Source organism: Kryptolebias marmoratus, linkage group LG3, assembly GCF_001649575.2.
Source record: "Kryptolebias marmoratus isolate JLee-2015 linkage group LG3, ASM164957v2, whole genome shotgun sequence".
Lineage (NCBI taxonomy): Eukaryota > Metazoa > Chordata > Actinopteri > Cyprinodontiformes > Rivulidae > Kryptolebias > Kryptolebias marmoratus.
Window position 1 is genome coordinate 1,541,446 of NC_051432.1, and position 27,536 is coordinate 1,568,981.

At 39.1% G+C, this 27,536-nt stretch overlaps 1 protein-coding gene across 2 annotated transcripts; it reads right to left on the bottom strand.

The window, feature by feature from the left end:
• Positions 1-419: 419 nt before the first annotated feature.
• Positions 420-27,536, bottom strand: socs7 (suppressor of cytokine signaling 7). 2 transcript variants are annotated; one of them, XM_017432156.3, is made up of 10 exons: positions 25,723-27,533; positions 21,164-21,231; positions 13,422-13,526; positions 11,410-11,544; positions 11,168-11,313; positions 9,924-10,092; positions 7,628-7,756; positions 6,159-6,294; positions 4,665-4,808; positions 420-3,319 (listed from the first exon to the last, which is right to left on the bottom strand). In XM_017432156.3, the coding sequence occupies exons 1-9, from the start codon at positions 27,117-27,119 to the stop codon at positions 4,688-4,690; spliced, it is 2,406 nt and encodes an 801-aa protein (XP_017287645.1). In that variant the 5' UTR covers positions 27,120-27,533; the 3' UTR covers positions 420-3,319; positions 4,665-4,687. The 2 variants fall into 2 exon arrangements, with proteins under 2 accessions (XP_017287645.1, XP_037830499.1); XM_037974571.1 differs by lacking the exon at positions 11,410-11,544 and having other exon boundaries at positions 25,723-27,536.

Consider the following 27,536-nt stretch of genomic DNA (forward strand, 5'->3'; position numbering starts at 1 on the left):
AACTCCTTTTGATAAATATACAAATTATACATCAACATGTAGGCTGTTTAGTCTTCTTTCACCTTGTGTATGTCACTGCTATAGGTTTTCTCACAAATTCACCCAGAAATTAGAGAGTACACAGCAAAGCTTTCATAAACTTATTTTAGAACTAAATATTCTCTCCAAAACTGGAAGTGAATTGACTTTTTCCACTACTTATATTTCCTACATAAAACACTGAAGAATATATAAGATTCATGTATAATCATCAGTCTTCTGCTGCTAAAGAGTTTTTATGATCTGATCTAATGTTTTCACAGTGACTGTTTGTTTGAGTCTTATTTTCAGTCTGTCTCTTTTAAACTTGGAAGTCAGGGAGTGACAGACAGTGTGTGATTACCATGGTGACCATAATAAGCCACTGGCAGCAGCTTTAATGTTTCTTTTGATCTTGTTTTTTTACACTTCTTATACAGTTCATAAAACATAGACATTTTCCTTAATATAGATTATTTTAAAGTTATTTCTTGAGGAATTTCCCAGTTTCCTCTTGGAGATTCATCCTGACTTCAACTTTAAAACTGCCTTTACAGTGACAAGAGTTATTATGACATAAATCATCCCATATAGATCCTTTAATTTTTTATATTAATTTCCCTTTAAAAATAGTCAAATAATAATTTAAAAAAAACATTCCACACACACATTATTGTAGAGCTTTCCTCCTTTTTTACTCAAAATCTTTAGTGACCAGCTTCAGTAAACTGAGAATGAGCAAAATTCACCTGGACATGTCATTTAATAAAACTGAGGCAGGGACGCAGGCATGACATAAAATAAACACAATGAGCTGTCTATAATCTCATACTTCCCTCCTATTAAAACCAAATTCAGAAAAGCTTCCCAGCAGTGTGTTGGTGTTTACTGTCTTTAATCCCAGCTAACAGAAATAATGATCTATTCTAAAAAGGCAACACAACGAAAGTCTCCTGTTTGTGGTATAGTCTGGTTTTCTTAGGATTTGTTTCCATTTAATGCAGTTTGTTTTTTATGTTATTAGCGCCAAAAAACAAGTTAAAAAAATTTTGTAAGGGCAAAATATAATAGTCCTAGTTTTTATTAACCAGAATGCAATGCAACCAGAGGAGCTGCTGTTTAGAAAGAAGAAGAAGATTAGATCACATGTTTATGTACAATAATTTCAGTGACCTCTCAAGGTTATCCTTTTGAAATGTAAGAAAGGGGAAAAAAAGCAAAAATATCAATTATTGGAATTTAGACAAGATCGGAAACTGAATCAACCTGAAACCTAACAGGGGAAACTGTTCATTTAAGAGTTACAAAGACTGTTTGGAGAATGACATAGATAATATAAAATAACATAATATGTGTCACTAATCAGTAGGTATGTTTAAATGCACACCAATCTCTGGCTATTCACCTTAAATGGACAACGTTCTGATAACTCCGTTCACACAAGTTGCCTACAGGAAACTCCATTTACATTCCTGTTTTCAAGTCACAGAGCAAAGACTGGGTAAGGACTCAGGTCCACATAACATACCCCAATGCCATTGCAATGTTTGTGCTCATTCACCTTAATAGTTACACTCATTCTCCTAAATCACAGTTTCTCCTATGAGACGTGTCTCCTGTTTACACACAGCCATCATGTTCTGATCCCGTCTGCTGAGACTGCTGTTGCCAGATCTTAGAATGGAAACAAGTAACCCAGTGTTTAAATACAAGCTCAAAAGTAACAACTCGGTATATAAAAAAAGCCAGTCTCTTACAACAAGTAGTCATGGCAACTAGCTAAAGGCATGTGAGGTTTGTGTAGCTGGGTTCTGTGTAAACAGAGTGATTCAGGGTTTCATGTTTACATGTCTCCTTAATGCAAATAAAATCAGTATACTGCATGAATTTGATTGATTGTTCCAAAAAAGAACTTATCTAGCTCGAAGGGATCACAATTTGTTTTTTTTGACAGAGGCTTAAGTCTTAATTGAATTAAAAGTTTTAAAAAAATTAATGATAGTACAAGTATGGAGACATGAAGCTGATAGCATGGACAGATCAGCCTTCTGTCTCTGGGGTAAAGATTTACTGCTGGGTCCTCCATGGCAACACTTTGTCCTTTACTGACTTGTGCTCTAAAACTGACATGATGACTTAGGCCTTGTTTGCACAGAAATGCTATTTTTCCAAAACAGTCTTTTTATTACTCGTTTCTAAAAAATATTGTTTCCTGAAATGTTTTTATCCACACGGAAAGACAGAAAAACAACCCAAGTCACCGTCTGTCGTTATTGTTACTTCTGTCTCTCTTCAGTTTGTTTATTAGGCAGGAGGCAGGACTATGACATCATCATTTTCAAAAGTTGCGTTTTACCTGTCTACACGAAAACATAAAGCAAGCTGAGGATTTTCTCACTATGGAACTTGTTTTAAAAAAAATGCTGTTTTGGGGCTCCTAAAATCTTCAATACTGACAGGAAGGTTTAAAAAAATCTTAAACAATTTGTCACCTAATGCAGAAAAGAGATGCTTTACTGCCTTTTGCAGTTCTTACATAATGAAATAACACAAACTGATATTTGTAATTTCTGCATATATAAAACACCTCAGTAAAATCTGATTTTGTACTTCAGTTCCCCTAAATTCCAACTGGATTTATGATTAAATGACGTACAGAAAATTAAAGGCAGGGAATGCATTCTTGCATAACAGAATGATACATAATGAGTTTGATGTATCATTAAAAAGGAATTTTCTTCATTGTACTGCATCACGCCACGTTAGGTCAGAAAAACAGATAATTATTGTCTTTATTTCCACGAAAGGAAAAAGAAAAGCCAGTCAGCTGACTAAGACTTTAGCTGTCAGTGCAGGAGACTCTTTTGCATTGCCCCTTGGTGCATATCTGTACTGTAGGAATATCTAAATCCCAAATCCCTCATTTTACAAAATGGACAGATAAACAAGGAAACATTTGCAAACAGGAGTTGTACAAATTGATCAGTGCATTGTGTTTTTAAAAGTCCAGCTGGTTCAGAAAATAGGAAAGCTAAGTTTATGATCTGGGGTGTTAGTGTCTACCAACATGTTTCCAGGTGAGAACATCTCTGCAGTCACTCTTCAGGGACTGACTGATTCAGCAACAGCGTCAAAATGTTCCCCATCATCCAACAGCAAACACTCGCTCCTCCTCTGATTGGTCCACATGAGCGCAGAGAAGGGTCCATTTCTGTCCAACTGGATACGGGCGTCCAAGGACTCCAATGGGCTGAGGCTGGAAGACTGGCAGAACCGTACAGGACAGTCCTCCTTAAGAAACCTCAAGACAAAGTTTGGAGGAAAAAAAAAAATATATCAGTTTATATCAGGAAATTTTGTCCATTTTGAAGTGGTGTTCTATGTAAACAGAATAATATCTTAACTGTTGTAGCTAGCTCTTTGAGCTGCCTCAGTTTGAAAAAACACATTTTAAGCTAACGGTGCAGCTACAACCAAAGCATTCTTAAAGCTTTGTCAGTCTTAAAAATGTCATAGCCATTCACGCTCTTTCAATGACCTATACACTACCATCTGCTTTTCAGTACACAGTTATTTACAGGGAAATCTAAGGTTGTACACAAATAGCAGCAGCAGCCAGTGAAATCAAGAAAACAAACTTGAGTGACTTTTTGCCACTCCTGGAGCGATAATTCAATCAGCTCAGCTCTGTTTGATGATTTGTGACCATCCTTCCTCTTCATCACATTTTGTGGGGTTCAGATCTGGGATTTGGGCTGGCCATGACAGGGTCTGGATCTGATGGTCCTTCAGCCACACCTGAACTCCACTGAAAACCTGATGCTCCCCGTTTCCCTCTGCCAGTAAAGCCAAAACTAAACCCTTCTTTTCATCACTCAAAACTTTTCTTCTGAATACTTTATGTGTGGTTAGTAGTTATTTTCAATTCCAATTACTTCTGAGTTCCTAGTAGCACTGTTTCTGCCATCCAACTGGTCCTATAGCAAGAGGTTAATGATGAACACAGCAGTGGTTTTTACACTTTTCCTTGTTAAATAGGGTTTAGTTCAGGTGACCGCCTAATCAGTACCTCATTAAGTAGAATGAGGTGTGCTTGTGCTGGAACACAACAGATGCTGGAATGGAATGACCATCGTACATGTAGAGATGCTGATTTCAGAAGAAATAACACTGGTCTCTTAATTTGATCCAGATCTAAATATACAAAATTTAAAAGTTGTTATATTTATTAGGATAACAACTAAACACTGTTGCTACCAGAAAACTATTGCAGTTGACAGATCTTTCAATTCAATTCAGTTCAACTTAGTTTTCAGTTTGGTTCCAGTTTACAAACAAGTAATCTCAAGACACTTTACTGTGACTGAAAAATATATACAATTAAGTTTGGGTACAATTATATTCAGTTCAATTCACTCTTTACAATGTATTTTAAATCCCATTTGTATTTATATAAAAGTAATTTATAAAGCCTGCTAAGAAAATCAACAAATTGTATTATGCTTTAATAAAATTATTCCAATAAATTACATTTTGATTAAACCCCAATCTGAAGCAAGTGCAGGGTCATGTGTGCTCCCTTATTTCCAACTATACAAATTTACAAATGACCATAAAATGTCTCTAATTATGAGAAAGTAACTTACTCGAACTTGGGAGATTTCTGCTGCTACGTCAGGGACTCGGCCTCCTGCTCTGCTCCCACCACCCTTCGAATTCTCTTGATTGACAGGTACATCTCTTCTTCGGGGTCATAGTAATAAAACTTACTTAGGTAGGAGATCAGTGGTCTGTAAACAGGCACAAGTAACAAATAAAGAAAAAAGGAGCAAAGTGAATGTTTAGATTCCTAAGCTGCTAAGTCTCAAAACTTGCAAAAGGAATGTGTTTTCCTCGGACAAATCCAAAATAGAGAAAAAAAACCTTGCAGTACTGCGAGGCAACAACAGGCAATAATATTCATTAATAACACTGCAGAGGTCCATTTTTACAAATGAATTGATTATTTAGACAAAAACATGTCAAAACATAGTAAAGATCTATTCAAGTAATTTATATTTATCCTTAATCCACAACAAAAGTCAATGCTGTACATGGTAATGCATTCAATATTTGTTTGAATATTATTTATTAAAATATCATGTATCATGTAGTGGTTAGCACCGCTGCCTTACAGCAAGAAGATCCTGGATTTGAAACTTGCCTGGATCCTTTCAATGTGGAGTTTGAATGTTCTCCCTGTGAATGCATGGGTTCCCTCTTACAGTCCAAAAACATGTTTGTTAGATTAACTGAAGATTTTTAAAAGTACATGCGTACGACCCTGTGACGGACTGCTGACCTGTCCAGCTTGTACCCCACCTCTCACCTACTGACCACTGCAGATAGGCACCAGCTCCCTGTGACCCTGCACATGATCAAGTGAGCATGGAAGTTGGACAGAGGATTATCTCTGAGGCTGGACAAAGCAGTAAACCTTAAATTCATGCACAGTCAAACAACCGAAGCATGAGATTGTAAATTAACAACTTTACCAACCGCACAGAAACTTTCTGATGACCGAGCTGTTAGGTGTATAAGTGAGTACGGGATACGGGTGGAGAACTTCTGATTTCTATGTCAGAAAAATCAACTAGGATGCCAGTTGAAGTCATGATTCTGACTTAGGAAATCTGAGGTCTGTGATCAACCCTGTTCTGAGAATCCAGTAAGACAGCCCTACACATGGAAAGTTGAGAACAATGAGCACAAAAATCAGTGAATCCTGATAGTTTTCTAACTTGCCACTAGAACACAGTTCAGTTGGGTGTGATGGGACTCCAGGATAAGAGTTCTGAAGAACAAAGAATTACTGTTTTGCATTTTCAAGTAAATCAGACCTTTTGTAATGGATTTACATATTGGAAATTATGCAGGTCAGAGGATCAAAATAGGAAACCAATTCAAAATTTTAGCTCAGTTTGATCCATGTTTCACTACAATTTTATTGTTTATTCTCATCATGAACACAGAGCCTTTGCGATTAAAGGATTTTAAATGACATCTTAGAAATTAAGCATTTTGGTGCATCTTGGTTTGAAATTTTTGCCACCATAAGAACTCATCTGAGCTAACGCTGAGCATGAAATGATGGTGAGTACCTGGGCAGTGGAAGCTCTTGGATGTGGTCGATGCGAACTATCTGTCGGATGCAGAAGCGACAGAGGTGCTGTAACGACTTCACATTGCTGAAGCGAGATACAGGATACAGCAGCTGAACCGGAGTTGGTGGAAGCCCTGAGACAAAAAGCAAAACCTTCACAATTTGACCCAGTCAACTTGTTGGACATCACTGTGCCACGTCCTCTCGCTTAAGACAAACTGGTGGTTTAGCAGCCTGCACAGTTACAGCTGGATTTGTCCTCTTAATGACCTCTTTTATTTACACAAACATGCCAATAGCAATTTTCAGCATGATAACATGCTAAATCAATTTGTTTCACTCTAATTAAAGGCTTAGAACTTCTTTCTTGACAGAGTTTTGGGCAAAAAACTACTTATGCTGAAAAGAGACCGTTTTGGTCAAACCTTGTTGATGACGTTTTGTACAATCTTGTGCAATGTTGTGAGATGAGATAACACTCAGAGTATGTGTTGAGGACAGCTCTCAGCTACTACCACATCAAATTTAACTCACTATTTGGAAAACTGACTAAGTTAGAGCCAAGTTGTTCAGCCAATGATTACTTTCTGAGAGTCTCACTAAAATCTGTTCTGTGGTTCATGAGATTTTTTGTTAACAATTTTTGACTCCTTCAATTAATGCCAAAGTTTTACAGAAAAAAAAGCAAACTGTAGCGCTTGAAGTACATGTTGGGGACAATGCTCAGCCACTACAACACCAAATTTTAGCAAAATATCTGTAAAACTGGCTGAGTTATAGCCGGTTTTATGTTTCATATAGTCAGATGGCTGAGGTAGCCATCTTGAATTGAGCTGACTCCAAAAGTTAATAATCAGCTACAGATGTACATCCAATGATAACTCTCAGACAGTTTCATTCATATCCATTCAGTGGTTTGTGAGATATTTTGCTGACAGATGCAGTTGAGTCCAATAGTTAATGGCAACATTTTCAAAACAGATTTCATGTGATCAGTTAGTGCTAAGAGTCTAAGTTGTGAATAACTCTTAGCTTAATATCAGCCAAAAACTTGGCTTAATTACAGCCATATTTCTGAGATCCATTAGCTGTAGCAACCATCTTAAACTGGATTGATTCTAAAAAAGTTAACCAGTTGTAGATGTACATCCAATAATTACTTTCTGAAAGTTTCATTAAAATCTGCCTATTAGTTCATGAGATGTTTTGCTAACACCACAAACAAATGAACACACAGACATGGGCAAAAAAATTTGCCCTGCTTCCCCTTTGGCAGAGAGTGAAATCCATTAGGCTTAAAAGGAGTGTTGAAATATCTCAGTTTTTTTTAAAATGACTGCACTGATGAGTAAATTCATTAGAAAGTTTAAATAAAAATAACAAAAGCAACAATTGAAGTCTGCTCATCAGTGCTGGCAGCATATGTCTACAGCCTGATAAGAAACCAGTTTTAAATAGATTTATTACCTGGGACTCTGGAGCGCAGGAAGTAGAGAAACTTGCCATTCTTGGAGTGCATGATGGCTCGTTCAATAAACTCCACCACTGAGTGGCAGCGGTCCTCAAACTTTGGATGACACCACAAGCTGAATGTTCCTGAAGATACAAAGACAGCTTTGTTATTTATGTTCCACATGTAGCATGTTAGCATCTGTAAATGATCCCCACATACCAAAATAATACATTTCTTTAGTTATACTGAGCATGTCAAAGAGTTCTGCACAGTCTAGCTCTCCCTGTCGGTCTGACTGCTGCACTGTAACAGAAATGATCAGTCGAGCTGTCAGTCAGCCTCTCTGATCAGCAAGGAAAAAAATAATTTACACTAACTTGTGCAGCTGTTAAGCTAAAATGCCCTGCTATAGCAGTAGTGTCTGCATTATTCTTCACACTTCATCAAAATATATTTGTTTCTCAACTTTAACCAGGAATCTGCCTCTCTCCTCCAAAGAGGAGACTAATGTAAATCAGGCCAGACACACTGAAACTTCAAGTTCAGCCAATCACAGATCACCAAATTCAGGTTGCAGTTCAGCCAAGGAAAGTCTGGATTAAAACATTTCTTTTTTTCCTCTCCTGACCTTTAATAGATAATAACACCTACAGTTTGTTACTCATCCAGAGGACAAGAGATGAAAATAATCTTTAAGATATTCTTAAGTTTTGTTTTAGACTTTTATTGCAAACTTCAAACATTTACTAGTACTAGAACTTTTACTTCTTTGATTCGATTCATTTTATGATGAGAAGGAATGGAGTTATAACCATTTTAGTTAAATCTTAAAAATGGCCTTATGTGTGATCTCATACAATATTGTGAGATGGGTATAAAGAATATCATGGCGGTGACTCTTAGCTACTATCAGACAAAGTAGCTCAATATTTGTAAAATTGACTGAGTTACAGCCATTTTTGTGTAGGGTAATGTCAGTTAGCTGTAGTTGCCATCTGAAACTGGAGTGACTCCAAAAGTTACTCATTTATAGATGTACATCAGATGAATATCTTCTGATAATTTCATTTAGTTCCATCCAATAGTTTATGAGATATTTTGCTACCATGTCACCTGTCATGATCTGTGTTTCTCAGTGTTTCTTTATTTGTTTTAAGGTTAATTTTTCAAGTTTATTTCTAGTGATGATTATTTTCTGTATTTTCTTTGTGTTCAGTTTGTTTGTTGAGCCTCCTTGTGTCTCCAGCTATTCCTCAGTACTTTTCTTCATTCAGCTTCTGCTCCTCTGTCTTGCCCCGCCCACTGACACCTGTTCCCTATTATCCTTAAGCCAGCTGTCTCAACTCACCTCATCAGCCCTGCCTATTTAGCTTCTCTCATCTGTAGTCCATTATCCCTTGCTTTCTTTGATTATTATTTTTTTTAGTTTTCTCTGAGTTCCTTGTCGCAATCTACATCTTTGGGTCTTTATCTTGCCAAACTTTATACTGACAGGGCCAAAGGTTATTGCCAGTTTTAGGCCAAAATATTGCACAATGTGTATATGTTGTGGATAATGCTCACCTACTACCACAACAATTTTTTTTGTTCTATATCTGTTAAATTATGAGTTACAGACATTTTTGTGTTTTATAAGGTCAGCTGCTTGTGGCAGCCATCTTGAACTGAACTGACTTCAAAACTTTAATTAGCTGTAGATGTACAAGCAACAACTGTTTCATGAAAGCATAAATAAAATTTGTTCAGTGGTTGATGAGATAAAAGACAGACAGAGTTGACTCCAATACTTAATGACAAAGTTTTAATTACAGACCTGGCTTGATCAGTTAGTACTCAGAGTATGTGTTAGGGAACACTCACATCTACTGAAAGATAAACTTTTAGCTCAGTATCTAGAAGATAAGATGAGTTATAGCTTTTTTTGTGTTTGCTAAGGTTGCTTAACTGTGACGGCAATTTTGAATATGATTAACTGCGTTAAGCTGTAGAAGCACAGTCACTGTTTCTTTTCTGAGAGTTTCCTTCAAACCCATTCATTAGATATATAGGTACAGACACGGGTGATAAAAACTATACCGTAGTATAAACACTACCTGAGATGGACAGTAACACATGATAAACTGTATTGTGTCATTATTTATATATTTAACAAAATCAAAGTTAAAAGGCAGAAGGCAGAAGTCCACCCTTGCTGTATCCATAGGAAAAAATAAGCAACATAGCGGATAATTCAACTGAGATTGAATTAATTATATGTGTCATCCTTTTTTTTTTGATAATAACTCTGTGTAAAGTGTTTGCGTGCCTCACCTCGATAGTGCTCCATGCGGGTGTGGTGCGTGACTCCCTGTGATCTAAAGCTGAGGCTCAGGATGTACCGAGGGTCCGAACTGTCTCGGACCAGAAAGGATCCATCCGGTTTGCTCTTCAGCTTCATCTCTGCATCCTCCCAGTTCATAGGACCCCAGTACCAGCCACACTGCAGGCACACAGACCCAACAGAACATCCAGGAGCATGGTGAGACAGGCTCTGTCTGCTACTTCCTGTCTTTGTGAGGTTTAACATGCTGCAGAACAGACCCTACAGGTCACCTCCACCAACCTTTTAATTTCACAGGTGACCTTTTTAAAACATATATTAGAATTTTATGCAACTAAGTATCTTTTGGGTTTTATTTGTGAAAGAAGAGGAGAAATGAGGAGCAGATACACATCAGTATTTGTCCACAATGTTTAAATGAGTCAAATTTCTCCACATGAAAATCCAGACTGCATCATAAAATGCACTTATGTGAAGCAACATTTTATGATTTTAGCTTAATATCTGTAAACTTACTCAGTTAGAGCCATTTTTGTGTTGGCCAATGTCAATTATCTAGGGTAGCAATCTTGAATTGGTTTGAGTCCAAAAGTTAATCAGTTGTAGATGTGTATCCAGTGATTACTTCCTGAAACTTTCACTCAAATTTGTTCAGTAGTTCATGGTATATTTGGCTAACAGAAAAACAGGATTGGCTCCAACAGTTAATTCTAAAGTTTGAAGCAAAAATGTGTAACACCTGGACTATGTGTCGTCCGTGACTCTCAGGTACAGTCCAGTCAGATTTTAGCTTAATATTTATAAAAATTTATCAAGTCATATCATTTTGGGTTTTTAAAGCTTAGTTAACTGTGGTGGCCAACTTGAATTGGGTTGGCCCCAAAACTTAACTCAACCGTAGATCTCTTTCCAATGAATTTTTCCTGAAAGTTTCAATAAAATCCATGCAGTTGTTCATGAGCTATTTTGCTAACAGAGTTGACTCCAGGTTGATGACAGTAAAACCTGTAGACCTTCCAAACTTAAACTATAATATTTAGAAACTAGGTAAGGGATTAAAAGTTTGGATATGTGGTATTGACTCATCCCACGTTTTTTTCATTTATATTCAAGCATAAAATGAATAAAATATTTGATTCTTAACATTACAAGTTTCTACAGATTCAGAATCAATGTTTACTTTAATCAAAGATGACAAATTATAGTTTTTGCAATGTAAAACAGCAGGTCTTACTTTCTCCAGTTCTCTCAGACTTGCTGTAAAGTTGCTGGCTTCAGACCGTCGCAGTGCACACAGCACAGGGGGCGGGGCCTGCCTGATGGGGGGCGGAGCATCTGCCGGCAATAGGTTTGATTGAGGGAGGGCCCGAAGGAAGGCGTCTAAATCAGAGAAGGTTCAAAATGAAACATTTTTAACACAGAACGCACCCTAAAATTAGAGTAACAGCACCTCCATGAGCCAGAGACATATCTTACCATTGAGGCTGACACTGTGCTGGATGGTGGAGTGGGAGGGGAGAGGGGGAGGAGGGAGCGGCAGGGGCAGGGATTGTAGGGAGGCACCCATAACGCTCACTAGGAAAGGCCCAGGCTGAGGCCCGGCAAAGTCATCTGGAAGAAGGAAAGGAGGGAAGGATGCAGAGAGAAACGAGGGGGGGAGTAGAGAGACAACGAGAAAGAAGAACCACAGAGGGAAAGATGAGCGAGGGAAAATGAAGAAGAGAGACGTTAAGGTGTTGAAAAGGAAAAGAAGAACAGGAACAGAAAAGAAAACAGTTAGGAAAGGTAAAGTGAAAGAGGGAATAGTTTTCTCAGCACCATCAGACAGAAAGTCTACTTTTCTGTTGTGAATAATTATTTCAAAATGTGTCTCTATTCAGTGCTTTGCAAAAGCTTACAAGCTGGAATTAAATTGGATTTTTAATTTGACTAAAAACAACAAGTCTTCAAAAATATTCCAGATTAATAAAGTTAAGTGAGGAAAACTGTTTTAAATAATTAAAAAAATATAAAACCAATAAGAGGTGCATACATATGAATTCAGCACAACAGAAAACACATAATTATTTAGATTACTCACAGATGGATCTGATTTAAGTGTCAAATGATCTAAGCCTGTCAAATGATTTCCATTTGTTCTGATGATCAACAGCAGGGATAGCCTGGTCATTTTTCAATCAATGTTCTGTCAAGTAGTTATCAAGAGTTAGTACTGCAATAGCTTGCAGTTTTGTGGCCTAAATTTTTTAACACGTTCGAAAATTCTGTGCAACAAATTTTCTCTCAAAATAGTCAAAGTCGGCACGGGTGACTCCAACTTGTCTCAAGAGCACAAAAGCTCTATTTTGACACATGCTCTCCTCTGACAGTGACATGTCTAGATCTAAAAGCCACACTGATGATAAAAAGTTTTTGAAAAACTTGTTCAAATCTGTCTATCTCCATTTCTAAAGTGTACCTCAGCAGATTAATTCATAAAGGTGGGGGTGGCTGCCAAGGTGGGCACAAAGCAGGCCATGGCGGTAAAATTTGGGCGGAGGTAGGCAATGAATGTGCATGTCCTGGAACACAGATTTGCAAGCCGTGCACACAAAAATCTGCCTTGATTTACAAAAACTGAAAAGCTGCATAGTTTCTCGCAGTACTGACTCAAGTTTGAATCGTTAACTAGTTCCCAACAGTCGCAGCCCAGTGAGATACTACCTTTTAGTGAGAGGAAGACAAACACATCATTGTAAGGGAGAAATAAAATGCAGATTGTTGCCATTTTTCTTTTCTGAGGCAAATAGAAGAATACGTAATGCATATGTGGGTCATAAAGAGTTTGCAGAAAAAAGCTCATTCTAAAAGTTCATAAAAGATGCTCCGATATTCGGTATTACAATATTATCACATTGTATGGCATGTAATTTAGTGCTCTTCTATTTATCCTTTGTTCAATAAATCTCTGTAGACAAAACCAGTTTCATGTTATCTAAATCTGTACAGCTTTATATTCTCATATGTATCAGTTAATACAAACTGCCGCATCACTAATAAGATCAGCAGACAGAAAAATAGACAATCAGGTCTTTCCAAGAGAGTGGGAGCTTAAAATGTTATTGTATTTCTCCACAGACTGGTTGTCTGGTCTTTGCTATCTCACCATTGATTGAGTCGCTGCGTCAAGATTACAAATCAAATCTGTAGTTCGCTGCTGACCTTTCAAAGCTCCCCCAATCAGATTACAGAAGATTACAAAAACTTGTCTTCATCTGAGTTTCCAGAAATGTATGACATAAAACAAAATGTCTAAGTGAGTATTTGAGTTAAATAGAAGCATCGAGAGAAACAGCTTGGGCTTCTTTTTTCTTTTTCATTTTTGCTGCCATCAGGAAAGATCTCATAAAGATTTGGTGTCAGCTGATGTTTATGAGCGACACATGAGGGACGACTGCAGAAACAAAACAAGAACACAAATGTAAATACAAACAGGGACAGATAGATACCCAACAAGCTGAGACTTCGCCGTGGAGGAGGGGGAGGAGTGGGAGGGTGTGGCGTGTTCGTCCCTCTCCGGGAGATGTCCACGTCCACCAGAGAAACCGTCTCACCTGGGGACAGAAGAGTGGTACATGGGAAGGACAACTCTGAGAGGGCAAATGTTTGAGAAGGAAGCAGAAGAAACAGAAAAGAGAAAAGAGGGCTCTAACTTGAGATGTCTGTGTTTGTGTGCTGTTAGCTCTGTGCTGCAGAGTGCCATCAAAGCTACAACCAGGCAGGATGTTTATGGAAAATTACACATATCTCAGCCTCCATCAACTCTTTAGCTTCTCTTTTGGGTGCTGACCATAACAGAGCAGCTGGGTAAAGCATATCGGGGGTTTCAATGTCCCCAATTTTTTAAGTAGCTCATAACAGTGTGAATGCTGTGTCAATATTCACAATACTGTTTCCTGTCTTTTATTTTCCCATGTTTTTTTCAATCTACTGTATCTATTACTGTATACTTAGTGCTATTTTAGCCATTCATAAATCAGAATATTCAGCTCATTCAGCAGATGGTGCACTTTTGAAAATATTGAATTTTGTTTACAAAGATTTTCCCCTATAAATAGATTGAAATCTGTTTAGTTCCTTCAAATTCTATTTTTTCTGTCTTCTTCTGCTACTTTTAGCTAATCTTATGATACTTTTAGTTTTTAAGCCAGGCTTTTGCCACTTTTAGCTTCTAGCTAGCCTTTTCATATTTTTAGTATTAGTTAACGTTTTGCCATTTCGCTTTTACTGATCTCCTTGCTAATATTAACTAGTCCTTAGCTACCTTTTGAAGCTTTAGCTAGCATTTAGCTACTTTTGACTTTAAGCTATTCTTTTGTTTCTTTTAGTTTTTAGTGAGCATTTTGTAACTTTTAGTTTTTAGCTAGTGTTTTGATTCTTTTAGCATAACCCAGTTTCAGCTTTTTTAGCAAATTTCAGCTAAGTCATTCAGCTCTCAGACAGCTAAAGGTCGAACTGGGCTGCTTTACCCTAACTATGAGAGTTCTGATGTTTTTTAGACTTTCGTTATGCCCAAGCCAACAGGATTGTAATCAAAAACTACATTTAGAGTATGAACACATGTACGGGTAAGTCTGGCTTATATATACCCCCCATGGTATAACATTAATTTTCCTTGATAGTATTGAGGGGGGACTTAAATTAACAATAAAGGCCTAGCATTCCTTGGAGGAATGCATATCACCCATCACGTTTAAGCCAGAGTTTTAAATTAGGATCATCTTATATAGAGAGAACGCAGAGTTATAACCGTTGTAGTCAAACCTTGTAAATGACGTTTTGCACAATTTCATGTGATATAGTGAGTTCTTGCGAGATGTGTGTAGATGACTATTAGCTGCTACCACACCAATTTTAGTTCAGTATCTATAAAAATGACTGAGTTATAACTACTTTGGTGTTGGATAATATTGATTTCTGCTGTGAACTAGTATGAACATGTAGATTTACTGTTTCATGAAATTCTCTCAGTCATGCAGGGTTAGCAGTTTCATATGTACATATAAAACAGGATAACTTCGGGAGTCAATCCCAATCAAGATGGTCGCCACAGCTAATCAACATTAGTCAACACAACAATGGCTACAACTCAGATATTACAGATATTAAAATTTGATGTTGTAGGAGCTGAGAGTCATTTAAAACAAATACTTTGTAAGATCACATGAGACTGTGCACAACTTTATTTTCAAGGTTTTCCTAAAAGGGCTACAATGCCATCATTTCTCAGCATAAGCTGATCTTAGTCTAAAGTCTATTTTGAAAAGTTTTTCTCTCAGTAGACTTTTTTTCTTACATTTAAAATTCTGTTTTCTTTCTTTTATTGCATAGTATCCCCTGTGTTGTAGCTTATCAGACATTTTTTTCTTTTAGAATCCAGTTTTAGCTATATAACTTTTGCTTGATCAAGGTTGCTGCCTTGTTGATTTCTATCTGTCTGTGTTTGATTTCAATCATGTTGACTTGGGTATGACAACGAAAGACTAAGATAAATCTAAACTTTATTAATTAGGGTAAAGCTGCTCATTTCTGTTTGTTTACTTCTTTCACTGCTGGTGACCTCTTGACCAGGTGTAAAGATTTAGATTTTTGGAATTACAATCTGTCAGAAATCCTGCACTCAGGTCTGGCTCAAATATTCTAAACAAATCCAACAATATGTGAAGCTTCAAGAGTCTACAGCTCAAACATGTTCAAGGCTCATAGCTGCAGACACTTGCACTTCAGCTTATAATATTTAATAAAGGTTAAGGAACAGTCAGTATTTGTTTAAAACTCCAAGGGTTCATCCAAAAAAGGTTAAAAAATAGAAACAACTGGACTTCTATTCTGTAGCTGAAGACATTTTGCTTTTCATCCGAGGAGCTTTCTCAGTTCTAAACTCCAGGGGTTATTTAGTTAATTAGCTGAATTTAAAAATGAAGATTTTAAGATTTACAGCTAAGGCAGGCACTGATGGGCTTGCAGCCCACAGCCTCAGCACATAACACTGTTAATGAAAGCAGCAGATTGTCATCTGGGGAGACAAAGTACTTCTTTTTTCTCTCTGCCCAGAGCAAAGATATATCCAGCTTCTCCTATTGTGCTACACAACAGTCAAAATGAAAGGGTGAACAAAAATCACACAGCTATATACAGGCGCAGAAAAATTTGTTTGTTAAGGACAAAAAAAACACAATAGTCACTAAAATAATGTGAAACTGAGTAAAGTAATAGGGAGAAAAGAATTTACAAAAAAATCAGTCATTTATTTTTTTATTTGGTTCGGCAGAATTATTTTAGAAAACAAACTAATGAAACTGGTCTGGAAATAAAGGATGGTACCCTTAATATTTTGTTGCCCAACCTTTTGAGTTAATCACTGCCATCAGGTGATTTCTGTAACTCTCTATAAAACTTCTGCACCTGTCCACAGGTGTTTTGTCCCACTCCTCCTAAACAAACTGCTGCATCTGTCTCAGGTTTGAAGGATGCTGATGACCTGAGACTAAAGCCAAGCTTTTTGACTCAGAGCAGCACTTCTTGCTCCAGAATGTTTTGATAGCCTTGAGATTTTATTGAACCCTGAACAGATTCAAGACACCCTGTGTCAGATGCAGCAAATCAGCCCCAGAAGAGAACTGAGCCTCCTCAATGTTTTACTGTAGCTACAGGGCTCTTTTCTTTCTGTTTCATTTTTGACGCTATGAACACAGAACTGATGGGACTTGTAGTCCAAAAGCTCCAGTTTTGTCTCATCTGTCCAAAGGACATTCTCCCAGAAGCTTTGAGGATTCTAAAAAAAATGCATTTTGGCAAATTCTACAGTCACTTTTTTATGATTTGATGTCCTTCTCTGTCGTCTTCTATTAAATCCACTTAGGCTCAAACAGACAGATGGTGGGAACTGACACTGATGAACCTTGACCTTTAAGTTTATCTCTAATTTCTGTGGAAGTTGTTCTGAGCTCTTTGGTTACGTTTGTATTATCTGTCTCTTCAATTTCTCATCAGTTGTCCTCTTGTGGTCACATCCAGGTAGATTGTCTCCAGTCCTGTGGATCTTAACCTTCTGAATAATCTGAGCAGCTGTAGTCAGAGGAACATCCAGCTGCTTGGAGATGGTCTTATAGTCTTTCCCTTTAACATGATGTCAGTAATTTTCTTTCTAAGCTCCTGAGACAACTCTGTCCTCAGCTTTCTGTGCTCCATGTTCAGTGTGTTACACACCATGATATCAAACAGCACAGTGACTACTTTTCACCTTTTAAACAGGCAGAGTGACTGATTACAGGACTGAAGACATCTGGGATGAAATTACAGGACACACTTTAGTTTCACATGTCCCTGTGGGACAATTAGTTTCAGTCCTTTCTAGGGGTACCATCTGTTTGTCAAGACTAGTTTCATTAGTTTGTTTGTTTATTTTTAAAAATCTTTTGAACCGCAATTCAAATGCAATGCCTGATTTTCATTGATTGATTTTTAGTATTTTTTTTTCTTTTTAATACTTTTGTAAGTTTCAAGTTATTTCAGTGACCTTTGTGGGGAGTTTTCTTTCTTTAGTAAAAGAGTACAAATAAATTTATTTGTGTCTGTAATAGTCTGAACATTATATTCAGAGAATAAAGAGATTTTCATTGACCAATGTCAATTTTGACACTGAAACTACTCCAAATTACCAAAAATAACTGCCATAAAAATCCCACAAAAGCAGTTAATTAGAAAATGATATTATACTTCAATGGTGTAAGCTTCTATCTGTTAAAACCTCTTGTCTGTCATATTACACAGACATAACAGTAAGTGACCTGGGGCTTTCAGGGTTCTTCTTGTCTGTTTTGCAGAACGGAGTTGTGTCACAAACACAACCACAGCTCTGTTATATTTGCTTTGAACAAAACAGAACTCAGAGCTGTTAGCTTTAAAAAGCCATCATTTCTAATTGTCAGGCCTAAAGTGTAATTACCAATTCCGAATACAGAGACTCTGTCGCACTGCTGCACTTTCACTTTGTCTGAATGAGACAGAATTTCCCAAAAGGCTCCTTTGCTTCTTTATTGTTCTCTTGCTTGACTGATGAGAACAACAATTTGAAGCAATTTGGTAAATACATCTTTGGATCCAAAGAAAGTGCTAATTTAAATGCGTTTTTCTAGTCAGTGGGACTAATTAAAACTCAGATCAGGTTCATGTTTAAAGAATAGTAACAAAAGAAACAGGGTGTGCAAACAGATACGGCCCAGGGGAGAGGTCTAATCAGGTAAACCTAAGGATCTCCTGTGTTGGTGAGAAATGATACCCAGGGTTCCGAAAGACAAAACCCTAAACTAATGGAAACTAAAGGTTTGTGATGAATGAAAGCAGAATGCTGAAGTAACAAATGAATGCTTCCAAATTTTTATTAGCAGTGCTAACTGACTTCTTTCAACTGTTTATTTCCAATCTATCCATTCATTCATTTTCTGCTCCCCATCCATGGTCGGTTCGTGTAAGCAACAGATCCAGGAGGAATCCAGGATCCCACTGGGATGAACCTGGAAAACTTCCAGATAGAGGCATCATAATCAGATGATGAACCACCTCAGCTGACCCATTTCGATGCAGAGGAGCAGCAACTCTAGTCAGAGCTCCCCCTGAAAGTTGGAGCTCCTCACCCTATCTCTAAGACTGAGCCTGGCCACCCTACTGAGGAAGATCTTTCAGCTGCTTCGATCCAGGGTCTTGTTCTTTCAGTCATAGTCCATAGCTTATGACCACAGGTGAGGGTTGGAAACAGGGGTGTAAATTGGCACCCACCACTGGCCAAATGCGGGTAAATGTTTAAAGTGGTGTGTAAATTTACACTCAAAACTGAAGTTGTATGTAAATGAACCACCCCACCAGCCAATCACAAACAGGCCTTTTTCATTCAATCAAAGCATGCGGGAAATGGCTAAAGGGCGATTCCACAAAATTTTTCACTACCTTGAGCGTCTTTTATCTGTTCCAGTTTAAAAAATAAAATACTTAGACACTTCAAACCTGGACTGATTGTTCTAAACTAATATCAGAATATATAAATCCAAGTTTTTGATTTGTGAAACCTTTATCTGATTAATGAATCTTCATGAAAGGGCCATATTAGCTTAGATTAGATTCATATTTTGAATCATCTGAGCAGAAGTATTTTATTTTATTTTTAAAAAACCTTTTAAAAAAGAAATGTGCCAACAGGTGACAGCTGGTGGCTGGTAAAATGTTTGAGTGACTGGTAAAAAATTTTCACCTCTGGTTGGAACAAAGACAGATCAATGAATGGAGAGCTTTCCCTTTCGGCTTACTTCCTATATTTCCACTAGAGACTGAAGCAACAGATACATTACTGCAGATGAGGTGTCGATACCTTAATCCATCTACCGCTCCATCCTATCTACCTAAGAGTATTATTTTCAACCTATTATAACAGTAATAGTTAAATATGTAAATTCCTTTACAGAAAGACGTTTTACAATTTTACAAAAAAAAAAAGAGTTGCCTGAAACAGTACCTATAGCCTGTATGCCACTGACCACTGAAACAGATGTAAATATGCCCTAAAAGCAGATACTAAAATTATAACTATATTTTCAGAAAAGTTTTTCAATTCAGTTCAGTTTATTTATATAGCACCAAGTCCCAACAAAAGACATCTCAGGGTACTGTACAAAAACATTCACATAAATTATAAAAAGCAAATTGGTAAAAGTTTAGGGAAGCCATCAGATTAAGTTGAATCTTCACTTTATCGCAGTCATATTCATTTTTCAATGTACTTTATAAAACTCCAAATTAGTTGAAGCTTAAAAACTTAGTTTTTCCATCTAACAAAGAGACCAAAGTTCAAAGGAAATTATATTTTGTGTTTTTAACATCCAGTTCCATTGTATTTAGCAAAAGGCACTAATGCACAGACACTGGCATCTGCTCGTTTCACTGACAATCTGAGTGGTCTATTTCATCTTAGAGCTCAGAACTGTCTTTCTGCCCAGAAATGAGCTCATGATGGAAGAACTTTTAGATTTTATTTCTACGGCCTCCTTCACACTGGATGAGGACCTCACTACACTGTCCACGACATACTCAACCTGACAGAACAGCTGGATCGCTGCAGACTTAGAAACCCTCCTTCTCCTTGGGGACATGCCAAGAGTGTCCCCTGCCTTTCACCCAGTGACCACTGGAGATAAGCACATCCCAGAAATACACTGGGTGTACCTGCCATGGTAAAATGTCACACTAGAGGCTACTTTTTGTTTTTGTACGAGATGCCATGTGTCCTGACAGAAAATGATTAGATGATGCAGTCAAAGTGATGCCAGGTATTAATTACAACACGGTGGGCTTAGATCAAGAAGATGCTTTTGACCTTGGAAAGCAGCAGTGTACAAGACAGATGTCAATCATTAGATTTTCTTTTGTATAGATAATATACCTATATTTGATAAGTCTTAATCAAATATTTAAAAAAAGCTCGCCCAAGGACTGTGTGTGGGATTTATTTAAATGTATCTTTTCCCTTGAGCTTAGAATCAGTAGTTGTCAAAAAAAATACAAAATTGACCAGAGGACTTCATGATATAGTCCAGTCATGTGTGTGGGGAACAGACAGACCATATTTATACCAAGTCCACCTGATGAGCACATCTTGACAGTCCAAAGGTTTACTCAACTTCAGCGGACTGATACATTCAGTGTCAGCACTATCAACATAAATACAGTCTATCTATATTCAGATTACACAGACATTCACACAGTAACACATATGTTGTTCAGCTGAGAAAACAGCAACAAACTAAACAAACTGTGTCACATAAAAGTGTAGAGGTTTAATATTAGCTAATATAGACTTCTTCACACCAATGTGCTGTTTTTAGGGGAGCTGTTTTATATGCCTGGAAAAAAACCAAAAGTTTGTATTGTAAATACATAGCAAATACAAATAATAATCAGTTCAAAAATTCCAGATTTATGTCATTATGTATTGAACTGAAGTACATGTCTGAGCCTTAGGGGATTTTTAGTTTCAGCCATGATTTTGCTTTGCTTTACTCATTTATGCGGTGGTTAACTAAATATGCAAAAAATGGCTTTTTGTTGTTGTTTAGGAAACTGTGTTGGATGTTCACATTTATAAATATGCAACAGATAATATCTGGATATTATAAATTTGCGGCTCGGTAAACATTCTTACCGGTGAAAGCAGAGAGGGAGGCTGGAGAGAAGGCACTGTGTGCTCTGGTCAGTCTAGGCTGGCTGTGGCTGCAGGACAGGCATCAAACAGAAAAAGGAAGAAAAAGTGAAGAAAAAAAAAAAACTAGTTCAAAGTTTCAGAAAAAGAGTTGCGTTTTCTTTAGCTCGAGCCTCCATGCATTTACTGGTTCCTTCATTTTTTTACTTTCCCCTTTGATGTTACTTTGACTCTCAAGATTTTTTAGGAAGAGGTTTTGAATCCCAACTCTCCGTCAGTGAGCTGCTGAAAATTATGAGTCAGCACAGAGGAAAGAGGGAAACAAGTCACAAAGGTATGACAGAAACCAGCAGCATGGGGAGGCAATAAGTACCACAAGAGAATGAATTCATGATTGAGCTCTGAGTGAACCTCATGTAAAAAAGTACATATAAGTTCCAGACTGCCTTCTGTTAATAAATTACAGAGCTATGAAAAAGTTTTTCCTCCTTAAAGAGTTCTGTTTTTGTTTTTTGTCAGGCTTAAGTGTTTCAGACCAGCAAAACGAACGTTAAAGATAACCTGAATAAATACAAAATGTTGTTTCTGATGATGATGGTTTCATTTATTAAGGGAAAAAAATATTCAAACCAACCTGGCCCTGTGTGGAAAAAGTAACTGTTGTCCTTGTTAGTATGTTATAATTTTGGGATTTTTTCATTTTGGAACACTGAGTTCAGTTTCCTGAGCCACACCCTGGCCTGATTACTGCCAGACCTGTAGAATCAAGAAATCACTTCAACAGATCCATGATCGATAAACGTAGAAACCATGGAACCAGACTCCAAGAGTCATTTTTCATCAACGACTCATCCAGGTGGACTCAAACGACCCCAGAACAACATCTTAAGGTCAGAGGTCATGGTTCAACAATAAGAAACAGACTAAGGGTGAAAATGGCCTCCATAAGAGAGTTCGCAGGCCAAAACTACTGCCGAGCAAAAACAACACAAAGGCCCATCTGACATTTACCAAAAACCATCTTGATGATCCCCAAGACTTCTGGGGAAATACTCTGAGGCCTGAAGAGACAAAAGTGGAACTTTCTGGAAAGTGTGCATCCCGTTACATCTGGTGTAAAACTAACACAATTAAACATGGTCAGGGTTTCCCCCAGAAAAGAGGCTAAGCCCGGTGGTAGGTGGCCATTCGCCGGCTGATTGCTGGTCGACTATGGTTTAGTAAAAAAAATATTTAAAGTTGACAGGAAAGTTAAAAATATGGCTATTTATTATGTGATATTGTAAGATATTTGTGCCAAATATTTACACAACTACAGTTTTACAAAAAGGCACTTTTGAAATACTTTTTAAACAAAAATGCAAAAAAAACCCCTAATTGATTGCACCTAATTTGGTCTGAACTTCAGCTCAACTAACCATTGTGGTCTATAAACACTCCTTTTTATCGGCTGCATCAGTAATCTCCTTCCGTGAGTTTTGAACCGTTTGATTATCTTTGTGATCTCTCACAGAGGGATCATATAAATACTGATACAGGCGAACCAGCTCTGCTAGAACACCGAAATCGGCCACTGAATGGAGCGCAGCGCGTGCGGTCCGTGCAAACTTGACAACATTAGAACATGCACGATCAAACAACACGCGCAGAGCCTTCGCGCAGGACCGGGGACAGCGCGATTGCGTCACTGTTGGCGCGCGCACCCTTGCGCGGTGACCTCGCGGTTGAAAAAAAAAACGGGTATAAAAATTACTTGTTTTACATAAACAAGCGGAGCTTAGCCTGGCGGCGGGGTAGGGAAAGCCTAGCGCCCACCATGCTTACACTGTTGAAAACTCTCATGGTGGTGGTAGTGTAATGGTCTGGGGCTTCATTGCTGCTTCAGGACCTGGACAACTTGCTGTAATTGATGGAATCATGAATTTTGCTCTCCACCAGATAATACTGACAGGGAATATCCGGCCTTCAGTTTGTGACCTCGAGCTTGTTCTGCAGCAGGACAACATCAGCAATGTTCCTCCAGTCAGGTGAAAAACTTGTTGTCAGTTTGAAGTTGTTGTTTGTTAGGTAGAGGAGACAATTACTTTTTCTCATAGTGCCAGGCTGGTAAGATCAGCAACCCCCCACCCCCACCCCTTTAATCAGTGAAATCATCATTTAAAAACTGCGTTTTGTATTTTTTCAAGATCAAGAAATTTATTACAACCTTAGATTATATTGTTTCTAAATAGCTGTCTTGTAAAAGCTTTTTTTTTCTCCTTCATTCACCACTTCTAACCTGCGGGATTACGGCAAATTTACAGTAAATTGTTGACATCTATTTAAATTTTCATATGTTAAGACAAAGGAAAAGACCAAACTTAAAAAGAGGGGATAAAATATTATTTTATCTAAACCCCCTTTAATGAACTGTAAATACTGGAGCATACTTGAGACCCTATATGTGAAATTAAAAAGTATCCTACTTTGAAATAATAAATACAGTTGAAACCAGATGTTTACATACACTGTATAATAAAACAAAGCTATTTTTTTTTCATTGACATTAAATCAGACTAAACCTATCCTGTTTTAGGTCAGTTAGGATTCCCAAAAAATATTTCCATGTTTTAAACATCCAAATAATGAGAGAGAAATTATTTTATTACATTATTTAAAGTCACAAGTTTCCATCCATTTTCTTAGAATTTGCTATCATTGCCTTTAAACTGAATGATTTGAGTGGAACGTTCAGTAATTTGCTGGAATTTTGTCCCGTTCCTCCTGACAGAACTGATGGAACTGAGTCAGGTTTGTAGACCTCTTGTTCATACACCTTTTCAGCTCTGCCCACAAAATTTCTATAGTACTTAGGTCAGGACTTTGTGATGGTCACTACAGAACCCTGACTTTGTCGTCTTTAAGCCACTTTGTAACTAATTTGTCAAAATGCCGAGGGTCATTGTCCATCTGAAGAACCATTTGAGCCCAAGCTGTAATTTCCTGGCTGATGTCTTGAGATGTTGTTTCAATATTTTCACAAAATGTATATATATTTTTTTTTTCATGATGCCATCTATTTTGTGATCACCCCACATCATGTGGCTGCCACTTCCATAATACACAGTTGGAATGGTACAAGCTTCTTCACTTTTCCTCCAAATGTAACAATGGTGTTTATGGCCAAACAGTTCAATTTTAGTTTCATCGGACCACACGACATGTCTCCAAAAATTATGGTCCTTGTCCCTGTGTGTATTTACAAACTGTAATCTGTCCTCTTGTTTTTTTGGAGTGATGTCTTCTTCCTCTCTGAGCGTTTTTTCAGTCCATCTTGGTTCAGGACTTGTTTCTCTGTGGATAATGACTCTCAGCTTCAGCAGCATCTTCACAAGGTCTTTTTGTTTTGTATTGGGGTTAATTCACACATTTCACACTAAAACATGTTCATCTCAGAAACACAGAACTCGTCTACTTCCTGAGCGGTATGATAGCAGGACATTCAGATGGTGTTTATACTTGTTTATAATTGTTTGAACAGATGAACCTTCAGGCAGCTGGAAACTGAACCAAAGGATGAACCAGAGTTGTGGAGGATGACAATTCTCATCCTGATATGTTGGCAGGTTTCTTTTTTTGTCCCGTGATGTCTCACAAATAAACAGTGTGTTTGAGGTGTGCCTTAAAATGTATCCTAAGCTGAGCCTCCAATTAACAAACCAACCAGAAGCTCCCAAAGCCATGACATCATCAACTGGACTTTCCCAAATTGTTTAACCTCCTAAGACCAGAACTCTAGCATGGTATGCATTTTTAACTTATCTTAGTTAATTGGGCTGATTGGGACCTGATGAGTGTAAAACAATGATTTATCTTTTTATCTTTTATAATGCAGTCTATGAGAAAAATTATGTCCACATTTGTGGACGCAGGGTCCTAGGAGGTTCAAAGGCATAGGAGTCTTAGTGTATGTAAACTTGTGGCATTAAATAAAGTTATTTAAAAAATCTAAACTCATCATATTAACAAAAATTGTTTCAGGAATTCTAACTGATCTAAAAAAGGAAAGGTTTAGTCTGATTTCATGTCAGACAGTGACAAAAAAGATTGTCTTTTTATACAGTGGAAGGAAACATCTGGTTTCAACTACTTCTATAATAACATAAAAAATAACCAGATTGTTGGATGTAAGGAGAGACACTTTAACTTTTTTTTCCAAAGGCAAGTCTTTATATTTTGATGATTTATAGAAATGTTGAAATTTTCAGTGGATTTCAGAGAAAGATTGCTCTGTGAGGCTGTAAGTTCAATTATAGCCATAACAAACAACTAACTCAAACTGGTTCATTTGTTTTGCTCCTTGAATGATTAGTGCCATTCTCTTAGACATTTCATTCACATATTTACATCAAACTGAGCTGTAAACAGCTGAAACCAGCACTTTCTGGTATGGCTCTGAATATAAATCTTATTCATTTTTGGTCAAAGCTACAAAGAGCCACATGTGGCCCCTGGACTAGACCTGAAGTGCTGTAACAGGCCTGACTGGCCTGATGTTCTTATCAACAATGATGGTTCCCCACCTGTCTGCGTCCTGCTCTGCTCCTGATGGAGCCACATCCACCAGACTCCCGGCTGAGGACACCGAGGACGCCACCGAGGGCCTCTTGTCCAGCAGATGACTGGAGCCGCTGCAACTTTTAGTCCGGAACAGTTTACTCAGCCGGATCTTTAACGAGCCCTTCTTGGACTTCCCGTGAACTTTGAGGGTCCTGTCTGCGCCCGCGGCGCGGCCCGTCGGGGTCCGCGGCGCGCTGGCGCACCTCTCCACGCGCTTTCTGGGCGTCGACGCCTGGCTTGGGTTCGGGCTCGTGGCCCAGGGAGAACTCTGGACAGGTGTAGGCGACTTGGCCTGATTCATGGAGGGGCACACCCGTCCCGGCTCGGTGTCCACCCGCCTCCTCAGCTCCAGTTGGAAGCTGCTGATGGAGAAAGCTCCAGACATTTTCTTAGCTATCTCCCTTTTCCTGGTGAGCAAAATCTCACGGCGCACGTTCTCATCGTCTGCCTCGTCCCCCGGACACTGGTCCATGTCCAGGCAGTCCACGTCCCCGCTCCCTAGCCCTTCCAGCACCAACAAAGCGTCGCTGGTCTCCGTCGGGTCATCCCGGGACTCTGCCTCCTCAGCCGCCGGTCCGTGCGAGCTCTGACACGAGCACTGCGGGAGCTCACCTGCTTTAAACAGCATCTTGGGTACCGAACCGACCCCCAGCTCCCCGAACCGCCGGGCCAGCTGGAACACGGCTCCCTCCCGGTCCCCGGTGATTACGGCCAGTGGGTTGGATCTGTCCGACAGCACGGGCCACTCCGGCGGCTCGGCGATGATCCGGTGCCGATGGCAGATCTCTGCGGCCCCCCGAAACTCTGCAGGGACTGGAGGATGCGCGGTCCATCTCTGATCCAGCAGGTCCTGGTGCTGCTGGACCCCTCGGAGGCTCAGAGGGTTGTTATTGACGGCTGGGCCGGAGCAGCCAGAGCCCGGGTTCTGCTCCAGCGCATCCCTCGGCTCATTCAGACGGTCCAAGTCTAAAATCCCGTCTCCGCTGCGGATTATGTTGGAGAAGACCAGCAGCTGAGGCCGCAGGCCGGGGCTGGGGGCGAACTCGAAGTCCTGGGCCTCCACGGAGCTGTGTGAGGGGGGACTGCGCGGGGCCCGGCCCTCCGTCTGCCCGGGGGCAGGTGCATCCCTGCTCTCCCCGCTCGGCCGGCCTTTGTTCAGGTGGCTGCCGGGATGCTCCAGCCCCGCGGGCGGCTCTCTGCTGATGTCCAAAGCCGCTTTGCCGCCGCTGTGAGCCAGGACCTCCTTCCCCACGCCTCCCGGTGCCACATTCCCGTTTTCGGCGTCCAGGCGGTCCTCCTCGGCCGCGGAAACCAGGCGCATCAACACGAAGTCGGGCGACATTTCTTGCGCGTTGTTCATAATGATTCGACGGGATCACGAAGCGAAAACCATCGGGCTATTTTCACATAGCTGTCCGCGGAGGTTCCGTCCCTATGATAAAGAAAGGGCCAAGCCGCTCCTGCTTCCCATGTAGCTGTGAGCGAAAGCAGCAGATATATGTGAAATAAATCAGTGAGTTGTTTTCATCCTCCCCCCTTCGGCAGGGCAGCATCCATCTGATCGGAGAAAAGCCTGCAGCCTGCTCCCGGTGCTCCCGGCCAATCCCGGCTCAGACATGCGGTCTGCTGAGAGGCTGGAGAGGAATAAAATCCAGAGGAGTCACCGGTCAGGGACCACAGTCCGCCTCTGTGCTCCCAGCCAGGCCCCACCCGCAGCTCAGCTCCCCCCACCCCCACCCCTCAGCCTCATGAGCACCAATGATGAGCAGCATCAGCT

What these genes read in the sequence shown, in the direction of transcription:
- socs7 (XM_017432156.3), bottom strand. Translation starts at nt 27,119, where the DNA reads ATGAACAACGCGCAAGAAATGTCGCCCGACTTCGTGTTGATGCGCCTG. An exon ending in GCACAGTGTCAGCCTCAATG is followed by an intron (nt 11,314 to 11,409) that starts GTAAGATATGTC and finishes TCTCTGATTTAG; the next exon opens with ACGCCTTCCTTCGGGCCCTC. An exon ending in CCGCATGGAGCACTATCGAG is followed by an intron (nt 7,757 to 9,923) that starts GTGAGGCACGCA and finishes TTGTATCTTCAG; the next exon opens with GAACATTCAGCTTGTGGTGT.